General features: G+C 39.7%; 1 protein-coding gene across 2 annotated transcripts in view; it reads right to left on the bottom strand.

Moving 5' to 3' along the window:
- Positions 1-10,018: 10,018 nt before the first annotated feature.
- ghrhrb (growth hormone releasing hormone receptor b) overlaps positions 10,019-21,622 on the bottom strand; it is a 51,207-nt gene continuing 39,603 nt past the window's right edge. Inside the window, exons 7-13 of one of the 2 annotated variants that reach the window (XM_039810252.1) lie at positions 18,527-18,680; positions 18,342-18,402; positions 16,821-16,890; positions 14,778-14,869; positions 14,142-14,271; positions 13,914-13,955; positions 10,019-11,115 (exon numbers count right to left, since the gene is read on the bottom strand). In XM_039810252.1, the coding sequence (XP_039666186.1) occupies positions 10,921-11,115; positions 13,914-13,955; positions 14,142-14,271; positions 14,778-14,869; positions 16,821-16,890; positions 18,342-18,402; positions 18,527-18,680 (744 nt within the window). In that variant the 3' untranslated portion in view covers positions 10,019-10,920. The remainder of the gene's footprint in view (positions 11,116-13,913; positions 13,956-14,141; positions 14,272-14,777; positions 14,870-16,820; positions 16,891-18,341; positions 18,403-18,526; positions 18,681-21,622) is intronic. The other variant, XM_039810253.1, reaches the window with a different exon arrangement.

The following is a 21,622-nucleotide window of genomic DNA, read 5'->3' as shown; positions in this document are numbered from 1 at the left end:
TGTGGGGGTGGTGGGGTAGGGGTGGGGAATTCAGTGTTTTAATTGGGTGTCGAAGTTTCTTTTTCTTCATGAACTTTCAGTGTCTATCGGGCTGCTGCGGAGGCGACGCGCTGTCATACCGATTCTCTTGTCACTTTGTAAAGCCGAGCCTCTTCGGCAGCCTCCTGCAGGACGTTTCAACATTACAGTACTGGCCGTGAAGCGAAGGTGTGCAGACCTTCGGAAACATCTCAGCACTTCACGGTTTTTCGGATGAAATATCCTGATTTGTTTTCGAAAAAAAAATGACCATTTTAAAAAAAAATCCTCATTGTCAATTAATGAGGGCTTTGTCTTAAAACCAATCCCCTCGTATACCCATCCCAGTTATATCTGTCTTTCTGCAGTTATTGTTGACTCTGGTGGCATTTGCTCTCTTTATGCTTGGAAACAAGCACATTGAGATGGATGTTACTTTTGGGGAGGGACTTTTAACTCGGGGGGGGGGGGTTATGCTCTCATTCCAAAGACAAATTAACTGACTCCTCTACTGAGATTTTGGAACGGCCGTATCTGTTTGCAAAGGCTGGGTTTAGCTTTGCAACGGATGCCACTGCAGATGTTTCTTTTGGTCTGACTCGACTGTCCTCGGAATCCCTACGTTCGACTCTACTTTGTGTCTTCAAAAGTGCCTTTAAGCACAAAACAAGTATTTTGACTTCTGTTGATGATTTAAAAGAAGAAGAAAAAAAGAGATTTGTCTTTTTAATTTCCAAACGAAAACTGCAAAGTAAAAGAAAAGGGTTGAACAAAGTGCTTTTTATGATGCATACTGTAAGACTTAATCAGTATTTTAAACCTGGAGGCCTTCAAACTACTTTAACTTGTCTTTGCTAAAGATGAGCAGAACATACGACCGATTTAGTGTTCTAAATAAAGCAGTGCTACAAGATATATAACTCAGTCCGTCAATGTACAGTACACTTTAACACATGCACACAAGAATACGTATGTTTTAGTTTTCCTTTTACAGACGCATCCTTTATTTTTCTTTACAACAGAGAGAATGTAAATTTACTGGACTGTAAAAAGTCTCATGTACCTGAACCACAACATCATTTTATTTATGATATTCTTCAAAATATATGACTATTCTATTGTTTATATCAGTGTTGGTAAACACTTTTGACTGAATTTCAAATTTCTTTAAGGACAGACATCATTTAAACAAACTCCAAAATAACAACAAATGAGTGAACAGACATTTGCTGTTTCCTTTCTGAATGCACATCATTTATGACTGATAATAATAGAAAAAAAACCACATCTCAGTTCGGAATAATACTGTAGTTTTGTAGTTAGTAGTTTTCCTCGTCATCAGCTATTTGAAGTCACACAATAAACATTGTTTTGGTAATGTGCAGGTAAAAGACACGCCAAGTACGGAGTCCCGAAACTCACAAAACGTTGTTAAATGTTTGTCTAACTGCGTGTCAATCACTGCTCATGCACACAGATTCATTCTCCCTTGTGGGGGGAGGGGCTTAGGAGACCACTTTGGGCTTAAGCGGAAATTTGGGAGGGACTGAGAAGTTGTCGATGTTCACATTTTTTGGCTAAGTCCTGGATCTTCACAATCCTACCTACGGCACCTTTAAAGCATTACAGAGTTACAGCATGAAACTTCATATTTCTTTGTGCACTCCATTTAGATTTTATTTATTGATGTATTCAGTCATGTTTTTGACTTGCCTGTTAACTTTTTAGAAACATTTTGACAGTTTTAGGACTCCATTTCCTGGACATGGTTTTAAAAAAATTCTGAGGTCATGAGTTCAGATTACTCAAATTTTCAGATTATTTATTTCTTTTTCTATTTTTTCATTGTTTATTTAACGGTTCTGTTATATTTTATGTAAAGTTGATCTAGCTACAGTTTGGTCTAAATGCTTTTTCATAGCCTTCTCCACATAGCCAGGAATATAATTTTTTGACAGAAAAGTATGAATCATTTTATTTGACATTTAGTTTAATATCAACACATATTAAATATTACTGGTTTAAAAAGTGAACGTTCTTAAAGGTGGTTTGAGACTGAGAGGTCATTCCTGATTTCTTGTAAACAGCAGTTGACAAAAAACTTTCTCTTTACCACGAGATCCTTTAGCAGCTGTTCTGGAGCTTTCGAACATGGTCTTCATCAGCAGATGCAGTTTGCCCAGTTATCTTTGAATTGTAAATGTTAAAATGTCTGAGAACTTTAAGAACCTCTTACCATATTGATTCTTCTTATTATTTTTTTTCAATGGAACTTGTGGCGAAATTGTATTTTGTCTAGATACAGGTATAACCACTTTTTCAATACTAATTTAGTATTCAAGTGTGCGTCGGGTTCAGAATAGACAGTTCATAAAAAAACAAGACAGACACGCTTAACTTAGGATTGGACCTTGAAGACTATGGGGGCTGAATGCATAATGTAGATAATAATAAAAAAGGGAAGACTAGGACAGCGCTCCAATTTGACTTTTTAATATTGCCACAAGGACATTTCGGGCAAGACGCCCTACAGCGTGTTTGAATACAGGCTGCTAGTATTTCCTTTTCTAAATAGACAGTGAAATAAAGTAACTAAGTACATTTTAATGATTCACTTGAACAGGAAATCAGCCTAAGAAACAGCCTAAATATAAATACAGTGAGTCCAAATTCCCAGAAACAGTAAAGAGGACATTACCTCAGTGTCTTCAATGGTAGCTACGGCCCTAAATCCATCTTAACACAGGGCTCAAATTGGTTCAAATTAGGGATGTCCCGATCACCTTTTTTGGACCCGATCCGATTTTGAAAATATTAAATATCTGTACTTGTATTTGCCTAGACCACTGGTTCTCAAAGAGGGGTCTGGGGAGCGCCAGTGGTCCTTGAGTGTGTTCCAGGGGGTCCCCGACAAAAAAGGAATCCTTTATTTTCACTATAGTTCTATCCATAAGTAACACAATGACAGAATGCATGACTATTTTGCTCATGGGTTTCATACACAATCTGTAGTAAAACAGCTAAAAGCTAAAGTCCTAACAGATTTGTGTCAATTTTGGTGTCCTTGACGTGAACAGTTTGAGAACCACTGGCCTAGACAATAGAGCTGCACACCATGTTTTGTTTACAAAAGTAATCAATTTAACAAAGTAATGTCTTCAGCTTAACACATTTAATGTAGTGCAGCTAGCATTTATTTTGTAAAATTCAAATATAAAATCAACTTCTTCTTGGAATGTTGTCAAATTTACTGACGTAAAGGATCGGAGTAAGGTGATCAGGGGTGACTGCCCACATCGGCTACGACCCGATCAGGACATCCCTAGTTAGAATGTAAGAGGTTATGTCCGTCTACATCACATATAACACACCTTGTTTCAACCTCATTTCAGTCATAGATGTCAATGTCCAGCAGCATCTCTCTCTAGATACTGACATAGCTTCTAAAACTATAAGGAATAAATGTCTTTAACTGCACTATGTCCAGTTTTACTCTAAATTTCGACACATCTCTTGACCTGCAAATTACCAAATTCATTCCTTCTGGGAATCCAGACCTCGCGAAGGCAAAGAGAGGAAAGAAGGGCTGACCGGAAACTGTATTGTCCTGTTGTTCTGCTGTGTGAGCTGCAATAATAACAACAAGCAGCCATAAGGGGGTCCTGTTTTATCTCCTGAGGTTTCAGGGGACAGGGCTGGACAATCACCGCCTCCGCTCTGGTTCAGTTGACAGTTCAGTTGAGTTCATTCCAGAGATTTAGACAATCTCACCGGGTCAGGAGCCTAATTTTGTTGATGTATTTATGAATTATTTCCTTTGTTCCTGTTGATATGGGAGTTGGAGCCTTATATCGCCAGTACTATGTTGATGTCAGACAATGATGTTGCTATTATTATAAGAATACATATTCATTTTGAACCTGTTGTTTTGAACTATAAAGAAGTAGTTAGCTGAAGTGTTTGGAAGGTCTGTAGCCAACCTTTGTGACTAAATAAACCACAGTTTAAATGTGCGAGACAGAAAACAAGCTGCCAATGTTGTTCCTTGTAAATGGAGTTTTCTGTGGTTCAAAGTGAATAACTGTCATTTTAAAATCTTTGCGCTGTGATTGTTTTCCTATTTTTATTCTATTCTTTTTTTTTTATTAATGGTGATCGTGTTTGCCTAAAGTATTAAGCCTCCTGTAATGCCTCTGTACTCTCTAATAGGCTGATGCATGCGTGTTAAATTGTTTTGATCTCATTTGACCAGCAGACGTAATCACAAGGGAGGGTCGAGCTTTCAGGCCATTAAGGGAATCTGAGCTGTGGCTTGTTTTTGTTTGTGTTTTTTTCGAAATGGACGAGGCAATTAATAAGCTAGAGCATGAATATTGGGTTTCAACTGTGAACGATTTCTCAAAACTGTAGCTCTAGTCCCATCAGGACCCATCGAATACTTTTCCTTTGAATGTTAATCTTTGCAGACATGAGGAAAAGTAAAGTGCCATAAAAACTGCTGTACTCTTCTTCTTCTTCTTCTTCTTATTATTATTATGGATTTTTACTGCATAGCATGACAAGAAAATTGGTTTCAAATGTTTTTCCTTTTTAGCTTTTTTGATGGTTATCTTTATTGAATTGCTTCATTGTACCGATACCTGTTAGAGGTAAAAAAAAAAAGTAATTAAAAAATAAATGGGGCCAGCAGTTTGTGTACTGATGGCTGAATGTAAAAGTAACTCTGCTGTGAGCTCCTCTGTTTTTTTTCTTCTGCACAGTGCACCGTTTTATCTTGTTTTTGTGCGCACACAAAAGTATTGACAATAAATGTTTTTAACTTGGCTGGCTCAATGTTGTTGTGTGTGGTAAATATTCACAAGTCTTCCGTCTAAAATGATAAGGCTTGGTGTTATCCTGTTTTTTATTATTATTTTATTATTATTATTATTATTATTGTACACAAACCCTATGAAAAGACCAAAACCAACAATGTGTTTGTCCATCTCTTAATACTTTCCATTTTCCCTTCCCTGTCTGTGGCTCTCAGCACCCTTATGTTACTACTCCTCCTAAGGCATACATCTTCAAAATATGTACTTTCTTGTAAAAGAAAAACCTTTATAATTTCAGAAAACAGCTGACTACTTTATTTGTTCGCTAGTCTATAGCCACGATGTTCCACTTCCGGGATTGGAAATTCTGCTGGATGTCCTTCTTTTAGGCCGGATATCCGTCACTTTCCTCTTCCTTTGTGTTGGCGTTCTAACCTCCGGTGGATTTCTGAGGACTGTGGTTAGCTGCTCCTCAGATCTCTGCAGGGTAAAGCCAGACAGCTAGCTAGACTATCTGTCCAATCGGAGTTTTCTGTTGCAAGACTAAAACAACCTTTGAGTGTACACGTGTTCCACCAAAACAAGTTCCTTCCCAAAGACAATTGCGATTGGTTTAAAGATATGCCAATAAACCAGAGCATGTTTTTCTCCCATCCCGGAATGCTGTTGTGGACTAGCCAGACCCTCCTTCGCAGCGCTGTGGAGGAAGGTCTGGCAATGCTAGACTAGTTGTTAGCTAATGTTTCTCAAAAAATAGGTAAATAGTGCTTTTGTTAGGGATTATTTCAGCGCCGGATTAATCCCCATTTTGTGCTCTAGTGAGTATTTGTGGCAGCAGGACGGTGTGTGTGGGATTGAATCAAAATAAACTACAGAGTGTTCGTGGAAATAAAGGAACATGTCACCCAGCAAGTTGTTTTCATGAACCATCCATACATATTGCTACGAAAAGTAGGGCGCCGTAGTTAGTATTTATTTCACACACTTTTTGCTGTGTGCACCACATTGACTTCTGCTGTATGAAAACGTTCTGGACCGCTTAGGGAGGAGGTCAGTTTTTGGGTCATAAATAGGGATGGGCATCGTTTGGATTTTAACAATTCTGATTCCAATTCCGATTCTTCCTTTAGATTCCAGTTCTTATCGATTCTCGATTCCGATTCTTTGAGGGGTGGAGTTGAAACGGGTCACATGCTTATTTCACAAATAATAGGAAAGTTTTATTTTGATTCAATGTTGATTTACAGTTTTACCGGGCTTTTTCAACGTAAAATAAAGCCACACTAGAGCGCTGCTTACTGTGCTCCAAGGCTGCAACACAACAAGCGCCTAGACGCTACGGAAACCAAAACTTGCACGTTAAATTTGGAACCCATGATCAGATTTATAACCAAATCCGCCAAACGATTCCAAACAATTCCAATAAAGAATTTTTTTTAACGATTCCAAGTAGGAATCGGTTCTCGATGCCCAATCCTAGTCCTAAAACACAGGGCTCTCAAGAGAAGGAGCTGAGTTTGCGTCCTGGGGTAAAAACAAGAAGCGTTTTAATCCAAACCACAATGTTTCTTCTAACCTTAACTAGTTGTTTTGGTGCCTAAACTTAACTGTCGGCGCCGCTTGACGCTTACTTTTTGTCAGCTAAACTCAACTGTAATAGCCTCTGAAATGACCGACAGCTCACGGAGCTCTGAAGCTGGCTCCCAGTAATCTTTTCTTTTGATAAACTTAACTGTCATGTGACCGGTCGTTACGTGGCCAGCAGGCCCTCGCCTAATTTGTACGATATCATATGAACCCGTTCATGAGAATGCATTGCACCCAGTGCAACAGTGTGGCTCATCGATGTGTTCAGAACAGTTTGTTGGACAAAAAGTTAAAAAAATGTGTATGAATCCGCGACTTAAAAAAAGTCCACAAAAAATGCCCTATTTATTCATGTTTGAGTACTGTTGAAAACTACAGTGACCAGCTGTTTTCAGAAATTACAGAGCATTTAAAAAAAGAATTAAACCACACGTTTGTGAGTCATTTTTAAAGATTTCCATCTTGAGTAGAAACCATTTTCTTTGAAGCTGAGTGCCACAGACAGTCACAATCATACAGTATTGAGAGGCGGACTAACACATTGTTGGTTTTGGTCTTTTCATGGGATGTTGAAAATAAGAAAAATATAGACGATCAGCAGTCTTGTCCTGTCATGTTAGCCCCCAGCCCAAAATAAGAAAACACCAAATGAGACACTTTCATGTAGTTAACTGGAACCTGTAAAAGAAACATCAAAATCACTTTCTCAAGGAAGAGAAGAGAAATATCACTATGAATGGATGTAATCTAAAAAGCAAGGTCCAGAAACAACATGATGAAAAGCTTTCTTTCAAAAACATCACATCAAAACATGCTCAGTGAATATCAGCCTTGACTTCCTCGACCTAGTGAAAGCTTGGTTTTTGCCTCATCACGCCTTGAATCTGACACAAGACAGAAGCACAACTGTTAAGCTGCACAGCAAAGACTCAAGTACATGGAATAGTATCACAATCTTTAAATATATACTTTGTTACAGAGATTTTTGAATGCAAACCTACTGTAGGTTCAATCCACCTGAAGTGCAGAGAGAAACAGCGAGTAATACTGTATGATAAAAGGCACTGGAGCGGTCAGTAGCTGAGTGTAATATTTTCTTCCATGAATAATACTGTACATATCTACATGTACATGTGTACTGAACATACCTGCTGACTGTCTACCAAGTCAAAACACGGAAAAGAAAATACATAATTTCTAAGCACAGATACACAAACACTGCGAGCCATCAACTTTGATGAAATGATTTTCAAAGGAAAAAGGATCAGGATTAGCATTAGCATTAGCATTAGCATTAGCACAGCAACCTATGTAAACCGATGTTAACAAATAGGAAAATATACAGTATAATGTTTTCCACATTTTGCAATATTACAGCATATAAGAATAAAACTAACTTACACGTATACAAACGTATACACGCAATACAAAAAAATTTGTTAAATATAAACACCAATTTATCCATTTCAAAGTAAGTTGTTACATCCCTTTTTATATATTATTTATGATTTTGAATTTTATTTACAGCAACATGGACATTTAGTGTGGTTTATAAATCTGTTGGAGGAACTGTACTGTTGTAAATACATAAACTTTAGTTCAGGTCTACCGGTATATACATTCACTAAAAGACATAAAAACAATAATCTGACCAATAAATAGATTTTACAGTCTAGTGCTCCAGATGTGCGCTATAGTGCACTGTGCAACATGTTGCATGCAGAGCCACTGATGGTAACATGGGCACGTTCCATTACACGAAGAAAGCTTTGTTTTGTTGTAACAGGATTATGTTGTACTGCCCAACATTTAGGAGACCAGTGATGCCAAATTAGCCTGGTCCTACCAGACTCTGGTCCATTTCATTAGTCCAGAGAGTCTGGCCTCTCTCCATTGACAAGTGTTAACTTCCTTGAAGGCGGGTACTCTGTTGAAGTTTAAAACTATTGGATCTGCCCAGAGCCACTCTGGATCTGCCATAACCAATCGCTGACGTTTGGTCGTGACGTCGGCTTAGCATCGCTTGCGTTAGCCTTAGCCAACTCCTTCACTACTAACGGAGCGAGCTGGAAAATCAAACTTTTCCCGAACACCGTAAGGGGGGGGCACAACATCATGGCCACCGACAAAACTCAGCAAAGATTGTTCTTGCTCGGGCTTTAACTTCTGGATATTCCAAAACGGACCGAATGGCTTCGCTCGCATTTTTCTCCGCCGCCATTACAGAACTACAACTCAAACTAGCGCACAACCTCAACGTCATCGTTCTCAGCCACTCCCTCTGTTCACTGATTAGACCGGTCAAGATTTGGCCGGAGAAAACCCAAGACTATACCGCAAACCCAGACGGAGTACTGAAGGAAAATGAAAATTGAGCGGAAGTACATAGGAGGGTGCAGCCAGGCTAGTGCGGAATCAGTATGAGCAAGACAACAAGTCCATCAAAGTCTACGACGTTACAGGCTGTTTGTTCCTACCCTTCTTATTTATATATATATATATATATATATATATATATATATATATATATATATATATATATATATATTTATATTAAAAGACTTAATTTCCTGCATTCTGATACACTTTTATCAACCAATTTACTGTGGAAATACCTTTATTTAGCCTATGCAAAAATAAAAAAAACACAGATGACAATTCTAGATATATCAAAAATATAATGGAAAGTATGTTGTTGCGTGTCATTGGGCATTCTTAAGTGGGTATATCGAAATCCTGGAGCTTTCTTAGTGGGTACTCTGTGTATTCCTGCGTATCACGTACCGTAGACTACACCACTGATCTAAACCAGTGAACGTTGGTTGCCGTTATGAACGTTAAGGATTGTGATTTTAAACACGTCTATTTTAAACGTCGTGAAATGGTCGCAGGTTTAGGTACCAAAATGACATAAGTTTAGAAAAAGATTGTGGGTGATTTGGGTTAAAATCAAAAGTGACTTTACTTCCGGTTAAGAATGCGATGCTGAACGTGATGTTCGTAAAACTTTAGCTTCTTTGGGAAAACTCAGGGTGAAGATCCAGTGTAGAAAGAAATAGTGTTTGGCTTGTAACGTCAGAGTGTGTTCTCTGCAACACATCCTCACACCAAAACGGCATTATGGGTTGATTTCTCCAAAATAAAACATAACATTTTTACATATGATGGATTCATCATGTGACCGTAATCATGTGAGCGTTGTATTTAACTTAACGGCCACAGTTTTAAACACGTAGTAAACAGAACTAAGTTTAGGCAACAAAATACTTTTATTGTTATTCAAACATTAGGGGTTGGGGTTAGGGTAGTCTCGCATTGCCAGACCTTCCTCCACAGCAGGAGGAGGGTCTGGCTAGTCCACCCAGCATTCCGGGATGGGAGAAATACGTGCTCTGGTTAGGGTAACCAATCACATTCGTCTGTGGCGGGCGGCCCTAAGACCCCAGTGCCTCTGCAAAATAGTCTCGTGGAAGGAACTTGTTTTAGTGGAACATGTGTACGTTCAAAAGGTGTTTTAGTCGTACGACAGAAAACTCCGATTGGACAGATAGTCTAGCAAGCTGTCTGGATTTACCCTGCAGAGATCTGAGGAGGAGTTAACCATAGTCCTCAGAAATCCACCGGAGTTTAGAAGGAAACACAAAGAAAGGAGACGGACATCCGGCTGAAAATAAGCGACATTTCGACAATTTCCAGCGGCACCTGAACAATCCCGCAAATGAAACGTCCTTGATAAAAACTAGGGTTAAGGTTAAGGGTTTAGGGCTTTTAAATTATGTAAAACTACTAAAATGAGGACGTAACGTGACGTCACGGACGTCATTGCGTCACTTATAACGGCTGTTAAACACGGTTAATTTCAAAATGGCAGCTGACTTTTGATTTCACACGGGACACAAACGCCAATGAGTGAAAGTCCTGTTTGTTTGAGCCATCCAGCCTTCCTCCTTACAGTATGTCCTGTCCTGCTCCTAACCCTTTCTGACCACTGTCCGTCTTCTGGCTGCTTGAGACCGCAACAGAGGACAATCTATTTTAGTTTGGCCCTATGAATGGCTTAGCATGTGAAAATATAATATGAGGAAAAACAACATAAACACATTTTAACACGAAGCAGAACAGTTGAACCTTGAATTAGAAGGACTCAGAGGAGCTGTGACAGCAGAAACTAATCATAGTTACTTTTAGTATAATATGGTTGGTTTTTATTTTCATAGATCTAAATAAAAACTTAAAGGGCAATGTTTTCAAGCCATATTCACGGTGTAATTGATATCAGCACTTTTGTAAGAGAGGAGAACTGATTCGGTGGTTGTGAGTATGATGTGAAGGTTAAAGGAGTTAAAGACCTAAGTTTGGCAGTCCATGTGGGACTCTGCAACCAAGTTAAGAGGAACTTTAAACACTCAACAATCAGGCTCTGAGGTTTAGTCACCTACTCAGGACCTCGTCCAAATATAGAGAGGGTGTAACACAGGCCATGAACGTTAGGGAATGCTCCTCAGACAGTGGAGACGTTGCTGGCTGTGAGGGCGCGTGTCTCTGAGGGCGGCTGATCTTTGGGGCTGGATTTGTCCAAGACGGAGATCTGAGTGACCGTGCTGCTTTCAGTGAACAACGTACGCCGTCGTTTACTGTACCTCAGGTAACTCTGAGTCTGCCACTTCCAAAACCTCTTCTTCAGTTCTGCCTGCACCTGAAAACACACACACACACACACACACACACACACACACACCCCAACATATGCATGTGAAAACACACGAAAATCATGGAGACGTGGAAAACAAATGCTCCAGAGACCATGGCTGAATTAAGTTCTCTATCTTAAAGGTACATTGTTGGTCTGTACTGGGCTCTCCCCCTCCATGTCTAAAAGGAATCATACTAGTAGATTTAGATTTGCAGATTTTAGCGCATTAAATAGGGACACTTTCTTACATTTATAAATGAAAAGAGTTATGAAATTTAAGGATTTGTTTTATTATTAAAAAAAGTGCAGATAATGTTCAGGGCTGATTTAGAATCACTTCCACACTGTGTCCAAAATTGCAAGCTATTCTATTAAGGAATTATTATATATATATATATCTATATAAGGAATTATTTCACTGCACACCCACACCGATGTTTTCACTTATCCTGCCTGATTAGACCTCTTCTCTTTCAACCTGATCCGAAGCCTAATTAGCCAGACAAAGTGAAAACAGCTGTGTGGGTGTTCAGGGCCTTCATAAAAGGTTGCTTAGGTAGCCGATCCTGAAACCTCAAGAGATCAGACTTTCCTTAGTTACATCAACTGAGTGATACGAAAAGATAAGATAACCTTTATGGTTCCACAGAGTGAAAACTTTTGCTTGGGCAGCCATTAACATACATACAAACATACATACAGAAATGTTATTGAAGAAACGACACGGCAAGATTTCTAAAAGACAGGGAAAACATACACATTAAAAAAAATGCCAATCCCACAGTAAATAAAATAAGTAAATGCATTAATAGTCTTTAAACCTAAGAGATCCTCAAAGGTCCTACTAATTAATCTGCCATTTAAAAGCTGACGCAGGAATAAATTCATTTTAAAATCTATTTAAAGGTTAACTACCGTTTTTTCAACCTGGACTCTATTCATTATTATGTTTTTGTGTGTAAGTGACTGATGGGAACAACAATCTTTGAAATTGGTCCAGTGTTAAGCGTGAACGCTGTAACCGGCAGCCAGACTGGGCTGCAATGTAACCCTATGGAGCAAATGACCCAAAACGGCTTTTCACAGTTTGATTTAGTTTCTGTTGACCAGAGGCCTGTACTACGAATCCAGATCAACATGTCCTGGATTTCTTTCAGTTACCCGGTTTCACCTAACCTAACAATCGTGGTACCGCATAAACTGTGTCACGACGGTGGTTATCAACTAGATAAATCAACCCAGGTTTCCCAATCCAGCGGCGCGCGCATTCACATAAAAGAGGCGGTGTTTGCGCAGCATAACCAATTGCAAACATCTACCAGAGCCGCATATTTTACATAAGAAGAGCAAACTATAATTCTACATAAATATGAAGAGCACAGACACGGACTTGCAGGCAACAGCGCAGTACAGTCACTGCTTCCTAAAACAGGAGGAAAACTGGCAACAAAAAAAAACAGGCGACGCTGTAAATGCGTAAATCATGCTTATCAATATCCCTTCCCCATCAGTCAGGACCAAGATCTGACCATCGTTACACTTGTGCTTTCCATAAACTGCAGTTGCTTTAGCCTATGATTACAGTTGCAACCCTGGCAATAGAAGCGTTGATGAGAGCAAATAAAAAAATAAAAACATAATTCAAACCTTGGCGACACACGGCTCAAGAAGCCGACAAATAGCCGATATGTAATTCCCTCCCATTAAAATCTATATATATCATAAATATACCCATCAGGGAATGTTAACGGATTTGTCGGTCTCTAAATGTTTAAGTTTTATGATCGCACCCCTCTCTTCCCTCCCTCTCTCCTCGCACCGAGCTCCGCCTAATCTTCTAAGAACGGTGATTACCGTTATTACTCGAGTATTGATTGGTCAGTAGGCGGTGCTTTTACACCGGTTGATCTCTAATCTCCAATTTAACCTGCTCCAGACCAGGTTAGGCGTTCAGCATGAGTTACCATTGCGATTGAACCCGGTATCAAGTGATCCACCTTCGTGATACAAAAAATAAAGAGAATTTTACGATGCTAAAATTACTTTTTATTAACATGGAGTTTGGTGGCTTTAGAGAACGCAATTTTACGGATGTTTTTATGTTTTTAAAAAGGACAAAAAAAGGTCAACCTCTTTAGAAATCCTTTCCATAATGTTGTCAGACACTTATAATATTAATCTTAGCCTGTCAGTGGCAAAACGAGCACTTTTGTGAACTTAAATACAAGCTGCACAATGGCCCTATTAACTTGCATAGAAGCAATCTTGCTTAATACTGGACCAATGTCAAAGATTGTTGTTCCCATCAGACACAAAAACAAAGGGAAATAGGGTTAAAAAAAAAAGGTAGTTACCCTTTAATCTACATCGAGGGACTCTGAATCTCCTAGGGGGCAGTAGCTCATACTCGGCATGGAGAACATGAGTGACTGAGTATCTGCTGAAAACTGCTTTACTAGATAACCAATAATATAACTTTATTAGAACATGAAGGTGGTCAGAATCTTGAGCAAGTCTTTTCAAGTGGATTTTTTGAGCACAGTGTCTCTATAAATGGCTGTTCAAAGATAGCACATCAATCTAGAAACTCAATATGCTTTGGGTAATAACTAGTACATGTAAACTAGATACAACTGGTGGTTGATTAAGACATGCAAAACTACTTGTATGGTCCTTTTACTGTCAAGTATTTTGCACAGTAAAATGATTTAGGATGAATGTTGCCCTCCATGACTCATTCTAATTAGATCGTATTAATTGTATAATAATGAGCCTACAAATGTTGTATAATATTTACTTACCTCGCCATTCAGGAAACAGTAAAGCAGGGCCACAACAAATCCCTTCAGAGCAGAAAAATATTATCCAAAACTGTTAAATATAAAAAATGTAGTGTACATCCTGAGCAAATTTGACACTGGATCATGAAAAATGTAAACTTTATATATTAAATACACCAGTTTTGGATCATAAAAGCTGTTTAATCTTAATCTCCTTACTTTAATTTGTATCTGTGTTGTTTGTTTTACCTGAAAGGATCCCAGACCGAGCTCTATGAAGAGTCGGGCCTCTGCTCCTGTGTTTTCTGGCAGGAAAGCAAACACCATGTAGTGCATCCCAAACAGAGGGATGAGAAGCAGAGTGGATTTGGCCAGCCTCCTGCACACATTGTAAAAAGGCCCATGAAGTACATACAGTTTGTTACGGAGCCCCTAAAGGGGACATGGGGATTTTTTTTTCCTTTTTCTGGTGTGCATGAGAAACTTCTGGTGCGCACAAGATACTTTCCGGTGCGTGCGGGTTATTTTCCGATACGCGAGAGATAATTTTTGGTAAGCGCAAGATACTTTCTGGTGCGCACGAGTACCAGTCAAAATGGCTGTCAAAGAAGAGGAGTGTTTCATCTTCCTGAAACCCAATGGAACGTACATGATAGTGTCATCAGCGAACTTTAAGATAATAAGGTAACTTCTAAACGATTTCATGCTGTGAATGTTAAATATTAACTTTAGCCACATAACATTAGCAGTACTTTGTTAGCCTAATTTTGCTAGCCTTAGATTTGTTTCTTGTGAGCAAAAGGAAAAAACAATTCCCCATGACCCATTAGGGGCACCGTAGTTTGTGCATGTCATCATGTGGAGGGATATTTAATCTCTTCTCACTTGAAGTGACTGGTGTCGTTGCCACCGACACCAGGAGATGTCAGCTTCTGGACCAGGATGCGGATCACGTTGATGAAGATGATGAAGTTCACCTACATGGAAAAAATGAAGCGCTGTCAAGAAAAATATGAAATAACCACCAAAGTATTTAGGTAGAAAAAAGGGACACTTAATTCAAATTTTAAAAAATATATACAGAAAGTTTGGGGCAATCAACCTCTCACTCAAAATCATTACCTTGGTTACCCTTTACAATCAGTAGAACTAATGGTGCTGCTTAATATGTCTTCAGGACTACAATAGACCAAATCACTGTGACGTCAACACAAAAATCTCTTCCGGGTAGACAATGGCGGTTCATTTGAATTGCGGAAATATGTGAATTTGTTTTGCAAATGAAAGCTTCAAACATGCATTTTAGATGAATCGGATGAGAGTACATCAAGTTGTATGTATGGGACACAGGAGTTTTCAACCTAAAAGTTATTGTGATTGGGTCTATAGGTCCAGTTACTTTTAACTTTGTACTTAAGGTAAGTTACAAAAAGAGATTAAGCTCTTTGCAAGTTACCCAGATCTGCTTATGTAGATGTAACTGTACCCCCAAAGATCATATAATTGAAAAGGTTGTTCTTTAAAATTATAATAATTACATTTGTGTATTTGTGTACAAAAACACATTAGAGGCAAAACAGTCAGCAGAAACGGGTTCAATCCCTGTCCAGTTTGGTCTTGTGTTCACAAGTAGGAAGCCAGTGAGGGATATGTTCTTAATGCTGCGCTAACAATTCTACTGATTCAATGCCAGCCCACTTGCATGAAGGGCAGTGTGATCTGGAGGTAATAGCATGAGCCACTGAGCACATCACCCTCCCAGTGAACAGTCCCATGTGTGTTTGAGGAGGCATGTAGCCCTCCAGTCCTTCCCCAGACTGACTGAAGGGTCAGCAGTGACGAGAATTAAACAGGTTTCATGGTTCATGCTGTCAGTGCAATCGCCTGTCTTGCATTGCCAGTCCTTCCATCTGGCTAGTCCACACAGCACTCCGGGACAGGAGAAAAACATGCTGTGGTTTATTGGCATTTCTTTAAACCAATCACAATCGTCTTGGGCGGCGCTAAGCCCCGGAAGAATTACGGTGCCTCTGCAAAATAACCTCGGGAAGCAACTTGTTTTGGTGTAACGTGCTCGTTAAAAAGTACATTTAGTCGTGCAACAGAAAACTCAGATTTTTCTAGCTAGCTGTCTGGAAATCAACCAGAGTTTAGAATGCCAACAAAGAAAGCGGTAGGTGAAGGACATCCGGCCAAAAATAAGGGACATCCGGCGGATCTTCCAGCAGCACCGGAGCAATCCCCTAATTGAATCGTCGACGATATAGACTAGTGCAATCGGGGCAGTGAGGACAGAGCGCACGGTCGCCTCAAACCGTCTGGTGGTTCCTACTGATTGCGGTCAGAGCAGATGTCAGAGCTGCTCCAAGAACAGACTTCTCCTATTCAGTGGCCAATCGTGGCAACGCAGTGTCCATGTGTTATTATAATATCTTGGAGGTGTATGGCTTGGCGCTCAGACGCCATACACACCCTCCAAGCACAGTCGCCCAGGCCGCAATGTCGCCATCAACTCCGGCCCCGACCGTGGTGACAGCAGGAAACGTGAAACACCTTTTAGCCATTTCAAATTGGGGAGAAAAATGAAATAAAAATAACAGTAATAAAAGTTTTATAGAAGCAGAAATCTCTCTCCCTCAAACAAAAATAAACCAGCAGGGGAAACAGGGATGTGCGCTGATTAGCCGTAAGTGTTTACTGCCAAAGATAACAATCGTGGCTGTGCACTGGCTTTCAAGTTTCCTGGCTTCCATGTAGGAAATGCATCAACTTCCCTTTACTTGTTATTGTTGCATGTAATATGAACACACAATAAGAGTTTACAGCAGCTAGTGCAGCGTCAAAGAGTCATAAAGCCCTGATCCAAGATTGAGGACTCTTATAATTCCTCAGTAGCTCCCACTGTAACTGTAACTGCTCTGTACTCACCAGTAGTGATGCAGTTATTGGAGCTTTTATGATCCACCAGATGAAGGCCACATCTGTGTCATCCCAGCACCTGTGACACACAACCCACAGTAATGAGATAAACAAGGCAGTTACAGAAGAGCAATTCTGTTCATCTCATCAAGACAACACACAGCAACTCACGAACCACAGCCAGAACGCTGTTATAGAAATAGTAGAAGCAAACCCTTAACTTTTATCACTTCTGAGTATTCTGTAAAACAACTGTGTGTCACAGACTTTACAACCACCCACTCATCATGCGATCACCATGTATTAGACATAAAAAGCTGTGCCCGGGATACCCGGCAAAGTGTGCTTCTTTTCCAGGGACACAAAATGTCCCAAAACAAGTATTCAGTGAGTCAGTGGGTCTTAATGGGAGGATACTTGAGTATGCCTATAGACTGGATCACCGTGACCTAGCGCTTAGACAAAAATCACTTCTGGGTAGACAAATGGCACTTGTTTATTTTTGTCATTTTACAGTTACAACAGTTTAAAGATATATGGTTAAAAACCAAGGTCCAACCTTTCTGTTGTCTCTGCTGTGCTTATTTTCTGTACTGTGTTGCTTTGCTAGCGTCTTTGATAAACCAAATCTAGCTACTAGTTTGAGTGGTGTCATTTACTTCAGTCTGTGGTACATTAGTTCTCAAACCTAATGCCGACCTTACACCAAATGACTTTTCAAGCGATTCCACGGTTGACAAATTTCAAATATCGGTGTAATTATAATTGTTTGGTGTAAGGTGGTCATAATACTCAGTCCGAGTCAGTCTTTTTCCCGTCTTGACGTTCCGATGAAATCAAACGTGTTTGATTATTAAGTTTAAGTTAAATCATGAACACTGTCAACAACCAATGGGTCCCTCCAGCACCAAACAGGAAGCAGCAAATGGCTAGAGCCAGTGTTGTTTATGGTTCAATGGCGCCGTCCTAGACTAAATGATAAAGAGGGAAAGTTGGCGATTTTCAACCCTTCCTAAAGGCGTTTTCCGGCAGATAAACGCAGACCTCTGGGTACTGCCACAATTCATCTGCATGTACAGCAGAACAGAAAATCAGCAAACTTTACCTTAAAGTTACCAGCTAACGCTAGCGGTAGCTAGCTAACTTGGTTACATTTTCCAAAACAAATCTAGTTGTAGTCTTGCAATGTGTGACCCTGCAAGATCCCCGGTGTAACGTTAGATGTGAGATGGTTGTCTTGAGATGTAAGCTGGTGTCAGACTTCAATCTTTTCAAAGTCTGTTCAAAGTCTTCTAGTGTATGGTAGGCATTACTTTAGTGAAAGTGTTGACATAAAAGCATCAAACATGCATTTTATATGAATGAGATGAGAGTATGTCCAGTTGTTCCTTGTCCCAGTTTGCTCAGCGCTGTTAAATTGTTAATTTTGTAAGGGACACAGGAGTTATTGTTTCATTGTAAACAAACATTGTGATTGGGTGTATTGAAGTCAGTTTTATGTGACATTTTCTCCGAAAATCCACTGCTCACCCCTTGTTATCATAGAAGTTTCGAGTGAGGATCCACGCCGTTATGATTGTTGTTGGGACACCTAGGAGGCACAAACAGAGTTACCTGATCAGTCGAAACGATCCACGCAGAGCTCTTACAAGAGACAGGAGGGAAGAAAGAAAGTGAAGGTAAACAGAGACGGGTGGAAGAGAAGGATCACCCACCCCAGCCGATGAGTATGTACCACCAGAAGTATTTCTTCTGGAATACAAAGGTGAGAGCAAGCAGCGTCTGCAGGTACATGCCCTCCACCAGCAGCCAGAAGTAATTGGCCAGGATACTGAACTGGAAGAAGGCCACGGCGGATTTACAGGATGTCTGCGGGACAAAAACGACAACAGCCTCAAGCATCAGATGAGTCCGTGGATGTCATTTATCTGGAATGGGCGTGATGTTAATGGCCTCTACCATCCCTCTACCATATGTTCCCACAGCCCTATCTTCCCATATTCCTAAGTATTCTTTTTTCACTGAAAATTAGGCCCTACAGTATGTTCCCACAGCCCTATGTTCCCACATTTCTAGGAAATTTTCAAAATTAGGTCTTGTGTTCCTATAGGCACGCTCCCCTCCCATCAATGTTTGGGTCAAAGATAGGGCTTTGATTATGATGAGTTTGAGAGCAAAGAAGGCGGCAAAACAAGAGAGAGAAGAAATTCACTTTCCGGAAACTTCAAAGTTGTTTTATTCACATATTGGGTCCTCCTTAATTACTGTTGCTATGCCTGTCAAGCTTTCTTTTCTATAATTCCACAATTTACAGTACTAGAGCCAGTAGATGTGTTCAAATCAGTTTCCCTCATTCTCTCAATCACTATTCCCTATATACAGTAGTGTTTATTGAACTACATAGGGAATGAGGGAAAACAGGACTTCATTGCATTGTGGTATACGGGGATAAAATGTTGTATACATCGTATGTACGCTCAAATAAGCTGTGCATTGTGGGTATTTTATAGTGGACTATATAGTGAATGAAATTAACTGCAATTCAAACACCAATACAAAATGGTGATTATATATATGGTGCACTACATCCGTGTTAGGGAACGGTTTCCAACACACCTAGAGAGAGACCGGTCCGGGACATGTTAGCTTAGCACAGCGGCAAAGCAAGCTAGGAATAGGCTACACTTCCCAGAAACTTCATGTTTGTCTTGTTTTTTGTTTGCTAACCCCTGTGGTCCTTAGTTACTGTTGCTACTAACACATTGTCACTCCAAACTCGTCAAATATACTGACTCTTGCTTGGTCGGGATCTCTTGGCGTCACTTTTTAATGCTCTGGATACCCTACACTACGTCTGAGTTCTTGGCCCCGCCTTTCTGAAAAGCCCAGTCTGCTCTAATTGGTCAGCTGGCCCACTCTGCTGTCATAGGTCAACCAAATTTAAACAAGCCAGTGGGCAGGCTGTGCTTGCTCAGGCAGCACCTATGGGCAGCACATATGAAAGGCTGGGCTGGTTTTCTCAATCAGTGACATCACTAATTGAGGAGGCGTTTTCGGGCAGTTGAGGAAAGGTGCTGTCAGTGGGAGAGAAAGCTCCATTTGGAATACATTTTTTGTACTTTATAAAAATATACTTTTTACCACCATCCCCTCGTCTATTTATCAAACTATTTCCTGTCACAATTTCCTTCTTTAATCCCTCCGTCTTTATGGTTCAGATGGAGCGCAAGAGGTTCCTCTCATCTTCTTCTCATCATCCTTTTGTGTCTGCTGATGCTGGTCCTTTGCCACTCTAGAAGGACACTTACCTTCACTCCAGGCAGCCGCATCAGCAGAACAATAGGAAGAGAAACACTAGTCATTAATGCTCTCACAGGCTCTACTCAGTCACTCCCAGCATCTTAATCCCACTCCTTCTTGCTCTATATGATAATCAGCTCTTCTGCGTTTCTGAGATTTATGTCCAGAAAACAAAATGCGTTATCCGACTGAATTAACATGTCAGAAGTCATTTTTGAAAATATTTTGTTGTTCTTTTGTCAATTCTTAAACCCCTTTACATCCAACATGACATGATAACATATTGGTGTTATCTTTTCCTTTTTTTCCTCACCTTTTCTCAACTTTTTTCCCTTTAGCCTTTGTTCCAGTCTTTCCTGTCTGACTTTTCCATCCTTCTGTGTCATGTCTTCTTTCTTTCCTTTCCTCTATTAACTGATCTGAAAGTATGACACTCCTTAAAACTGACTCGTGTTTTCAGTTGTTAACATAACTTCACTCCCTCAGGATTTAGATTTTTGTTAAACAGATTTTTAAACACAGGATAGTCTCGCATTGCCAGACCTCTGTCCACCGAGTATGAACTGAGGGGAATGTGCATGTTCACAAAGATAAAGATTAGAACATATATACAGTATGTACATGTATATCAGCAAGAGATGAGGAAGTAAAAATGTGTTACACGCTACAAGGATTAAAAAAAAAATACTAAAAAGTAGGATGATTAACAAATATAAAAGCGAGGCATGCATGGCAATTGTTTATGAATGGACATTTATTTTGTTTTGTTTATTTTTACTTCTGCACATATGTGATAATATGTATATAAAATACAAAAATGAATGATAATTAGGGCTGTCAAACGATAATGTTTTTAATTGCAATTAATCGCTGAATATCTTTAGTTAATCGCAGTTAATCGCATGTTTTATCACATGATTAAAATTCTATTTTACATTTACGTATTTATTTACATACGTTTTTAAGTACATATTAACAATGGAAAGCAATTCTTATCAGTGTATCAAATGAATGCAAGGAAAGTTACTTTATGAACTTGACTTTAAGATTTGTATTTGTTTATTATTTATTTACTGTAAACAAAAGAAAATGTGTGAATCTAGTCACACATTTGAATCTAGAGTCAGTATAGTGTGCAGTAACTCCTAAATAATTTTGATTACTTACTGACGTCCAGTGATCACCTTGCATCACTTTGCAGCAGTTCCAGTTGGGCTGCTTTCTCCATGGAGTGCAGGCTGTGTGTGCGTGGGGCTGCTGTCCCCCTCGACGGCAATGTATAAGACGGGTCAGAACATGCCAACCGTAGTCTGTAAGAGCAGAGTCTTCTACGATGCTGACAGGTCTGCAGTTAGTTGCCACCCATTTCGCAAGAGCGGTATTTTTTTGGATTTGGTTTCATCCACAGGTCGGCAACTAGCATGCTAGCATCAACCTGAGTCATGTTAATTAGCTCGTAGGTGGTAGCTCAAGCTTCGGTGATATTTTAGTTTGGCTTTACACAATGTGCA

This window comes from Perca fluviatilis, chromosome 9, assembly GCF_010015445.1.
Source record: "Perca fluviatilis chromosome 9, GENO_Pfluv_1.0, whole genome shotgun sequence".
Lineage (NCBI taxonomy): Eukaryota > Metazoa > Chordata > Actinopteri > Perciformes > Percidae > Perca > Perca fluviatilis.
Note: the sequence above shows the minus strand (reverse complement) of the source record. Positions and strands in the feature narration are given on the sequence as shown.